The sequence below is a fragment of the Alligator sinensis genome, unplaced genomic scaffold (assembly GCF_000455745.1).
Source record: "Alligator sinensis unplaced genomic scaffold, ASM45574v1 scaffold156_1, whole genome shotgun sequence".
In the NCBI taxonomy this organism is placed as follows: domain Eukaryota; kingdom Metazoa; phylum Chordata; order Crocodylia; family Alligatoridae; genus Alligator; species Alligator sinensis.
This window is the reverse complement of record NW_005841844.1, coordinates 2,199,145-2,209,196: the sequence shown is the minus strand read 5'-3', so window position 1 is coordinate 2,209,196 and position 10,052 is coordinate 2,199,145. Positions and strand designations below refer to the sequence as shown.

Below are 10,052 nucleotides of genomic sequence, written 5' to 3'. Positions count from 1 at the left end.
CCCCTGAAACCAAAGGAGGCAGGGGCAGTGGGGAGCAGGGGCTAGGAGAATGGGCGAATGTGTGGGAAACTAGGCAGATGGCTGGGCATGGGGACTCGCTGGGGCTGCAAGATGAATTGCTGTGCAGTGGGATGGGCAGTCGAAAGGTTGATGTAGCGGCCACATGTCTTCACTCTCTACGTTATCTGTGTCTATATGTGCATACACACGTGTACACAGAGGCAGGGGGGTTCAGCAATCAAGAGGCAGACCACAATGTGTTTTTGGGGGTTTGACTCAAGATTTTTGACTCTTTGGGGACCAAGTTACACAGTGTAAATAATAAAGATGATACCCTAAGACAATAAGCTGATACCCTAAAATTATACTATATGTGGTAACACTGGGCAGCAGGGGTTGGGAGTTAGCGAGCCAGGCGGGAGTTGGGGTTAAGTTGCTGCTGAGCAGGAAATGGGGCTGAGGAAGGTGGTTCCCTGTTGGGGGTAAAAGCCTGGACTGGGCAGGCCCCATCTCTATCTCCTTTGCCATCAGCATGTTGCTTGCCACTGGTGGCGTGTGTAGGAGGATCTCTGATCTATAGCAGGTCGTCCCCGGCCAGCAACTGCACTGGGTGTTGCACAGCTGCCTGAGGCCGCTGAGTCTTCCCCTCCCCTAAGCCCATCCCTGCCCCACTCCTAACAGCCCACAGCACCTATGCACCCACGCACTGTTTTGCCTGAGCCCTGGCTTACCTTGCAGGCCAGGGTCCCCCCGTCATCATTACACTCATGCTCTCCTGGCTCTTCAATCCGGGCCCTGCAAAGCGCTTCACCCCATTCACTTCTTTCACCCCATAGCTGCAGAGAGACAAAAGTGAGCAGGATACAGTCAGGGGGACAGCAACACAAATTGGGCAGGGGGAGGACACACTGGGCCTTTAAGAGGTTTCCTGGAAGCAGCTGCTCCGCTTCATTTCCCAGCTCCCTGGGGAAGGGGTGTGAGGCCAAGCAGCTGGTGGCTGGGGCTGGCAAAGGCAGGGCAGCTGAGACCTTTCCTCCAGTTACTTGTGGGACAGGAATACATTAAGCCTCCTGTTTGTGTCCCTGCTGTTAAGTGACACTTGCCCCTGGGGATCAGTCTGTGCTAAATTAAACACCTTCCATTATTTGGCTTGAGCCTGAGCTCTTTGCCTCAGTTATACTCCAGGCTGGGTCAGAGTCTTGCGAAGTCATGGAAATGCTCCTCTCCAAAGCTGGGCCCTGCCCCATAACAACTCTAAACCACAACCAAATGCCCCCAGGATGCAGGGCAGTGTAGGGCTGAGTGTCGGTTGTAGGCCTCAGCACCTTTGTGCAAGCTAGAGGGGGCTCAGAGGCCAGGGCTGTGACAGGCCCAGATAGGGTTCTCCTGGGAAGGAAACCTCTGTTGCTGTGCTTCACGCCCAGGATAGGGGAACAGCCTTCTCCTCCCCACACTTTGGGACACCTCTTGTTTGCAGGGGAGAGAGTGGGGAGCTGGGAGTGTCAAGCTCTGTGGGTTTCTGGGCTTGCCCTATCCAAGGATGTGAGAAGGGAGAACTCGTTGCATGGTCTTCATGTTGTATGACCATGCAGGAGGCAGGCAGAGCCCAGGAGTCTCGCACTGGGTGAGCCCTGTCCTGTCTGCAGTAGTTTTGCCGTCACTGGGTGGCCTGTTCCAAAGTCTCGAGCTGTTGGTTCTGTTCTGAAGCCTGGGACCACATGAGGACTGAGACGGCGAGCAGCCTTTTGCTGAGTCACTCAGCATGGGACACCTCAGCTGAGGCTGGAGGCCTTGTTCTATCATTCCCAAGTAATACAAGAGGGATTTAGAGGCTGTAATTGGATCCAACTATAATCAGATGCACGCAAGATGTGCAGCTTTCAGACATCACATGGGTCCTCTACTGGACTATGGCCCAGTCCATGCTGGAAATACACAGCCTGCAGGACAAATGCCTTGTGCTGTATAATCCATGCCTGGGTACTATAGGGGATTTAACTGATCAGAAAAGTCACTAGAAGATCCCTCTGCCCATGTAATGGGCCATAAGGGACTGATCTTGAGCTGGAAGATGAAACTCAGCTCATCTGGGTGTCCTCATTTCAGGATCCTCAAAAGAGCTGTGACTACATTACAGAAGGGTGCAGAGGGGCAGGGTACAGCCCTGAGACTAAAGTAACCCAGGTTCAGTTCTCTGGTCTGTCGCTCCATGGGTGATTCTGGCAAGTCAGTCTCTCTGGGCCCCTTTCCCTGTATGTAAAATGCGGAATATAGCCCTTCCCTATCTCACAGGATGCTTGAATGCTGTGAGAAGAAATACGTTGAAGATTATGAAGTGTACTCATATAGGAAAACGAGAGCGGTGTCAGTGGATGTCTAAGCTCTGTTTCCTCAAACATCTCCCACTACTGCTCCATGGAGAGTGTGAAGGGCAGATGCTCACATGTAGGCCATGAGGGAGAAGTTCACAGGTGCAGTTTGGTGCCTGGCTCCAAGATGAACCCATGAATATCAACCATAAGGGGCATAGTGTGGGCATTGTGTCACTTGACCTGCTTGGAGGTGGCACTACAAGGGGGAACGGTCAACAGGGCAATGTGAATGGCCAGCCAGGAACAGGAACAGTAGGTGCCTGGTAGCTTCCATCAGCTATAGAGCCCCATAGCTGTTACAAATCTTTTCCAGGAAACCAGGGGGCCCCTGGTGCACCCCCTGACAGCCAGTGTTCCCCGCTTAGGCGACGGGTGGGGGGGCAGGCAGGAGCACTGATGTCCCCACAAGAGCGCCGGCTGGGGAGTGGGAGCACCAGGAGAAGCGCCACTGGCTCTTCCAGGCTCGCCACTGGCACTTCTGGGTCAGTGTGATCAGTCGTGCCCCCCCCCACCCCCACAGTTGCTGACTGGCTGCTGGGGTGTCAAGTGCCCTCTCTGACTCAGGAGGCACCAGCCGCCCATACCAGGGGCTGTTTGTGTGCTATGATGGAGACAGCATCAGCCCATTCAGATAAAAAATGACAGCAAATTAATGCCCCCTTCGCTCCCCCTTGCCATGGAGGATCAGAAGCTAAAGCAGGGAGAGTAGCAGCTTGGAGGATGCACTGCCTTTGAGGTCAAAGCTGCAAACTGTAATGACTTAAGCCCCTCAGCTTGTACCATGACCCCCTGATTCTGCTTAGTCCTTTGGCTTGGTTTCAGACTCTTGGCTTTGGATCCCGCCCCTTGGTTTGGAACTTGGAGTTGTCCTCGGTTGCTTCCAACATACAGTTCACCCCTGCAGCCCCGCTGGTCCTCACTCCTGGCTCCACCCATAGGTCTGATGCCCTTATGAACCCTGACAGGGTCTGTGACAGGGGTTCTTTCAGTGCAGCAGCAAAAGCACTCAACCCTCTGACAATCAGAGCATCATAGAGAAATAGGGCCAGAAGGGACCTCTGGGAGGCAGGATCATCCCTGGCTAAACCATTCCAGAGAAGTCTGCTCTGAAAAACTTCCAAGAATAAAGACTCTACAACCTCTCTTTCTCATAGTGAGAAAGCTCTTCCTAACATCCAACCTAAACTTCCCTTGTTGCAGGTAAGACCATTGCTCTCTGTCCTGTCTCTTGGGGCCACAAAGAATAGTTTAATCTCACCATTCTCTCTACGATCACCCTTTAGGTAGTTGGACTGTTATTAAATCCCCTACCAGGCATCTTTTCTTCAGACTACATAATCCTATGACTTTTCTCATAAGTCATGCTTATCAGACCTCCAATAATTTTTATTGTTCTTCTCTGGACTCGTTCCCATTTGTCCACATCTTTCCTGAAGCGCAGTGCCCAGAACTGGACACACTGCTCCAGGTGAGGCCTCACCAGTCTTTCTAATATCTATAGATTGTCTCTGTGTAGTAAAAGTGGGAGAGACCCTAGAGGAGCTGCCATAGCAGGGTCTCTTAAGCCTGGCTCTGGGGCAGCCCTGAAGGAGCCTGGTTCACCAGTTTGATGGTCCGGGATAACATGGTGAGACATCCAGAGGCCTAGACCATTGTCAGTTCACCACATTGAGAGACCATCAGGAGCCCTATCCTAGCCAGAACATGCATCCTCAGCTGCCTGGATCCAGTGCCCAGGGTGCTGGGCTGCCCAGTCAGCCTCATGGCAACTGCCAGGCTGTTGCCACCTTCTTACTGAGAAAAGCCAGGAATGCTCAGGGAGTTGCAAATATGCATGGAGTGATGCCCCTCACCCCAGGCTCCTGGTGACTTGCAGGGAGTTGAGGGCACTCAGTACCTGGCAGAATCATGGCCTTGTATGAAGAGAGGTCCCTGGATCTTAGCGGGGTGCCCAGCCACTCTTCCCCTTTATCCCTCTTGGCTTTGAGCATTAGAGTCCCTAATGGAAAGAGCACTTCCTGCTAATCAGTGCTCTGTATTGGACATGGGTTATTCCTGGGTTACTCAGATCTGATCTGGCAAGGACTGAGCCCCTGTCCCCAGCAGGAGCATGCTGTCCTTTCTATTCCCATCCAGCCCCTCAGAGGACGTGTCTTCGTGGAAGTGCTTGTAGGTCTCTCCGAGTTTAGCTCTGCTGTATCACAAAGCACTTTTCCATTCCTTTCCTGGGGGGCGTTAGGCAAGCCTGCCACACACGCAGTGCTGGAACACCGTACACCAAGTACCTACAGAGGCTTCTGCCGACTCACTTTTCCCAGCTCTGTGAGCAGCTGTTCTCCAGCGCATCCACATATTCAGACTCACTCAGGAGAGCACCAGGCTTCTTTGCCAATGACCATTTGGATTCTGCTTTTTCTAGGTATTGCTGCATCTTTAATGAAAGAAAAGGAAAGGTAAATGTAGGTGCAATCAGAGCAGCTGGGAACACTGTTCATGTAACTCCTGATCCCTGCCATGTCACTGCTGTAGCAGGTGCTGTGTGCAATGCTCAGCCCTGCTCCAAAGTGTTTAGACCCCCAATAGTCTTTCTGCTAGAACGTTCCTGGAAAGTGAATTCTGCTTCTCCACATTTAAAGCTGTCTCACAGCTGAACCTGAGGGGGCTTTCACAACATTTACCAAGGTCACTTCACCCAGGGCATATCTACACATGCATTAAGGCACTTTTTCTAATGCACATTAAATTTAGTACCTCCAGTGTGATGGCACCTATACATGAGTGTGGAGGCTGCTCCGACATGCTGGAATTCTAGCGCATTTGAGCAGACTCAATTAATCGAGTCTGCTGGAGTATGGCAATTACTATACTCCAGAAGCCTCCCACGTTTCGTGTATCAGCGTCCCCGTGCTTAAAAATGATGGCAGGGCCACTTGAACTAAAGCTTGCTTGATGAGCTTTAGTTCGTGTCCCCACTGCCATTTTTAAGCGCAGGGACTCTTCTACACAAGACACAGGGATGCTTTTAATTAGAGCAGCTCTTGGAGCCGCTCTAATTACAGCACTATTCCCCTGCCCTTGGAGCACACGTAAAAGTGCCCTAAAATACTAAAGAAATGTGCATTAGGCTGCCTTAATGCACAATAATGAATGCATGTGGTTTTTAAGTGATGCTTAATGTACAGCAGCCTACTTTACTGTGTATTAGCATAATTGCACCATTTTTAAAGCACATGTGTAGATGTGCCCCCACATATTTAAACTACCTCCCCAGGGCCTAGTTCTCCTTGATGGTGCCTCTTTAAACCATATGGCTGGTGCTCACAGGTGTAAGTCAGTGTATTTGACCTGCATGAGAATAATGTGGCATGGGGCAGTTCCTGTGGCGTTTCCCTGTGCCAGCACCTGTGGCCATGCCTTTACTGGGCTCACACACACAAGATCCCTGGCTTCAATTCCCAGCTGTACTAGTTCTGCTTGTGTGAGCATGGATAAGCTCCTGAGTCACTCTGGACCTCACTACTTGATCTGTAGAATGAAACTTCCCTTCCTCTGGGGGACAAACCCAGTGTCAGCAGATGCTAACATCCTGTTCCAACAGGGCTACAAGGAGTACCTAGAAAAGAAGCCAAAGTGGCATCAAGGTCTGTGCCTTTAAAGGCTGAGCATCTCAGGCAGAGAGTCTTGGTCCATTACTGCTATGCCCAGCCTTCTGGAAGGGGGCACAGATTAAAGCAGATCTCTTGCAGGCATGATCAGTACAGGACAGTGCAACTTGCCTGCTCTTACACACGTGAGCTTGCAGAACTGCAGGGGGCTGCTCTGTGTCAGGAGAGTATTGGCCACAAATACTACCCCCATGCCAGAGATGCCCAGCTGCAACTAGGGGTGTAATTACAGGGGCAGCAGAGGTATGTGCCATTATTGTTCAGCCTGGAAGTATGAGGGAGAAACAACATTATCGTCCCTCATCAACTCTTAGTTGCCTGGCTCTTCCCCTCCTTCTGCTGTGCCTATCAGATCCTTAATGGCTGGACTCAGCTCGCAGAGTACTAGCTTCAGCCTCCTGCCAGCAGGGTCTGATCTGTCTAGTGCTGTGCAGGCCTGAGGCTGCAGCTTGATGTCCCATCCAGGCAGCTCATGGCCTGGTCTTGCCTGTCCATCCTTGGCTTTTCCCTTTGCCTGAGACTGGGAGGATGTAAGAGCAGGGAAAGTGAGAGCCTGGCTTGACTGGAGGAGCTGAACTGGCTGGAGAGCAGGAATCGAATGAGGGGGGTAATTTTTCTCTCTAAATAATCTGCAAGACAAGGGCACAGGAAGGCGTCAGCTTTAAAGCAACCTGTGGGCAGTGTGGCAGTAGAAGCGAGGGACAGGGGGAAGTGGTATGCTCAGGCTGCCGCCTTGCTGTTGTGTAAGGTAGGTCCCTTGCCTGCTGTACAGCTTCTGCTTTGCCTGCCCTGCTGGTGGGTGCAGTGTGTATGTTCCAGCACTCAGAGTGCCCTGGCAGGTTCAGCTGAGCATGGGTGAGAGCCAGTTTGCCACATACTCCTGGAACACACCCTGGGAGTTTTCTTCTTTCAGACCCAGAGCTAAAATAACTTTGTGTCCCCCTTTTGCATATCAGCTGCAGGCCACAAGTTGGTGGCATTTGCAGGCTACCTGTTAGCGAATGCTGGGACTTGTGCCTGGGGCTAACAGAAAATGACACACAGGTGCTTGTCCTTAAGAATGGCAGAGGAGGAGTCAGGAGAGAGCAGGTGGGGATGGGAAGGAAACCACAGGGAAGAGAGAGAGCTGGGAAGGAGGTGGAAGTAGGGTGACTGCTCCTGTCTGTTGGGGCAACCTGGGGAACCTCCTCTGTCTTACACTTTTGTGAGCCCTGAGTTGTTCTGCCCAGCTGAAGGGCTGGTTTTGCAAGGGCTCAGAGCCACAGCTAGCACCAGGATTCCTAGCACTCCCCTCTCTCTTAGGCAGCTAAATAAGGCTCTAATTTTTAAGAGCTCAGCACCACGTGCCTCCAGCAGGCCGAGCCAGTTAGAAAACCTAGTCCAAAGGGTAGAGAGGGAAACAGTTGCCCCTGCCTGTATTCATACATGTGCATATGTGTGCACCCCCTCCCCCCCGCCCTCCCCTCCAAACACACACACATGCTGCTTTCCTGGGTTGCTAGAAAGAGAAGCAGAGTCAGGGAATTTGCCTACAAGGGGTTTAAGACCCAGTCTGGAAACCTTAGCCCACACCCTGATCATTGCAAACCCTGTAGTGCAGGGAAGTGACCAGAAACCCAGTAATGCCATGTAGCATGGCACCACAGCCGTGAAATACTTCCATATGGCCAGAAGCAGCCAATCATGAGCCCCACTTGGCTCCCTTCTTGGCAGTCAGAGAAACTAGGACCAGAAGAAGGCACCCTCCCCCACCCCATCACTGCAAGCAATGGTTCCTCCAGCCAGGGCTGAAGTGCAGCAGTGGAGGCCAGGCACTGCAAGGGAAGAAAGCTTGCTCAGCATTTGACTAGACATTCCCTTACAGACTTGAGCCCTGAGAGCCATCTGTGCAGCCCCAAATCCACACCTGCATGGGGTTAGGCATAGGGACTATGCTGTTAAAGTGTCACCCAAGGCAGTAATCTCTGCAGCTCTGACAAATCCACAATCAGAATAGGCCACAGCCAGACCTTGACAGTGTTGCTACTGATAGACTGGGAGCTGTGGTGCTGCAGACCTTGCCATGGGCCCAGTGCAGGGCACTGAGTGCAGCTGGCTGGATGTTCTGCAATAGCTTTTCTCCTGTGACACTCTGCACCTGCAGGCTACGCGCCTGGGGTGATTTGCATAAATCCATTTTTACCCTCTAGTGGGGAAACAGAGGGGCTGCCAGGAGCCAGCTGCTAACGGCACACCCAGCTCTCTCCCAGGGACTGAGAGAAGATGTCCATGGCTGAGCCAGGCTTGCAGGGCAGCCTTTCCTGACAGTTTATGTTTGCAGCTGCTGGTTTGGGATGCTGAGCTTGGCACTTTCCAGGCCTGGCAACATTTTGGGAGCTAGCCCCTCCTCTGCTAGCTGCCCTGGGGCACAGTGTCATGCTCCCGGTGGGAGGGATGCAGCCTTATCGCAGGCAAGTTGGCTCAGAGGTCACAGGCTACATGATAAAGGATATCAGCTTGGAGGAAGGTGGTGTTACCACCACGTTCTGAGTAGGCTCAAGACAGGTCACGGGAGGTGGCTGTCCCATGGGCAGTTCTGCCACTGAGTGGCTGTTTGAGATCATGCAAGTCACTTAACCTTCACGGATCTCAATCTGTTTGACTGCAGAGGAAGTCATGGCACATCTAGGCCTGACAGGGGCAAGGCAGGGCTTGATTTCTAACGCACTCAGAGCCCCTGGATGGCAGGTGCCATGTTATTGCAAGGGTTTGTTATCTGTTTCTGTTGGTGCTAGCAATCGGCATAATACAGGGGCCACTGAAATCAGTGGAAAGCTTCCCCTGGACTTCAGTGGGCTTTGTATGAGGCCCACAATATAAGGGTTAAGGATGGGCCATCAGACATTATTTGCTCTGGCCTTTCCCTCCCTGAAGTATCCCACCATTGCTCATTTCCAGGCAACTCCACCAACGGCAGCCAGTGCTTAGAGAGGCTCTAGTACAGATGACATGCTGGCATTGCAACCCTGCTCAGAGTGAGGGTAGATGACCTGATGATAGAAACTCAGTTCTGAACCCTGGGAGGAGCCAGTCTGCAACGTCAGAAGGCTGGATGCCATAGGTCCACTTTTCAAAGCAGGGCTGTAGGTTAAGAAAGTGATTTGGGGTGAGATTTCTTCTAAAAAGGGCCTCTGTCATTTGGGTGGGAAAGTCCCTGGCTGCAGAAATAACTCTAAAGAACATCAACGGGGCTTACAAATAACAGGGGGTACTAAACTGGGGGAAGGCAGGCTTTCCAAATCAGACCTTCAGGAGCTTGCTGATCCAGAGAAGGAGTCTAGCAAAGCCAGCTGGGGATTTTTGGGTTTATAGCCATATGTTATAGCTTGCACTGATGCCTCAATTTCAATCTCAAAGCATAAATTCAGAGACTGCCATTCAGTGTGTCACATTAAAAGTTGCTTGCATCAAATGTCTGGACAGAGATTTTGGGGGACAGTGGGATGGGCCCTGCCACCCTGGGCTGTCCATCTATCACCATGACTCAAACACAATTAGTGCAGCTTGCTTCTGTTCACACCCAGCACTGGTGACTGCCCCCAGTTGTCAGAGCACAACTCCCAGCACAGTCAAATATGGAGATTACACTAGCGTAAGGGACAAACACCTAGTGGGGCCAGTGCTAGTAGATTCAGTCACAGAGATGGGTCCTAGATCTGACACATGAAATGCCTGCTTCCTGCCAGTGACAGTGAAAGGTTATTGCCTCATGGCTGCTGACCCGTTCCTCTTCCCTATACATGCAGCTCAGGGGTGAGGAAAGACACCTTTCAAATGATCTTTGCCAAGTTTGGGGTGCCAGGTTCTCCTCTTGGAGTCACCTGATGGAGCCCATCTCTGATACTCTTCTCTTCTGCCATGCCCAAGCCCTCAGTTTCTGCCCCTCCCCTGCCTGACTGGACCAGTGTGCTTGTGCTGTGGGCAGAGGATAGCTTTGCTCTGGAGCAGGAGGAGGGAATGGGGGCTGGGGTCTTCC

The 10,052-nt window shown here is 52.0% G+C and overlaps 1 protein-coding gene across 1 annotated transcript in view; it reads right to left on the bottom strand.

Moving 5' to 3' along the window:
• The window catches only part of MZB1 (marginal zone B and B1 cell specific protein), a 13,546-nt gene that overhangs the window by 1,700 nt on the left and 1,794 nt on the right, over positions 1–10,052 (bottom strand). Inside the window, exons 2-3 of the mRNA XM_006015720.2 lie at positions 4,682–4,803; positions 732–836 (exon numbers count right to left, since the gene is read on the bottom strand). Of these exons, the coding sequence (XP_006015782.1) occupies positions 732–836; positions 4,682–4,803 (227 nt within the window). The remainder of the gene's footprint in view (positions 1–731; positions 837–4,681; positions 4,804–10,052) is intronic.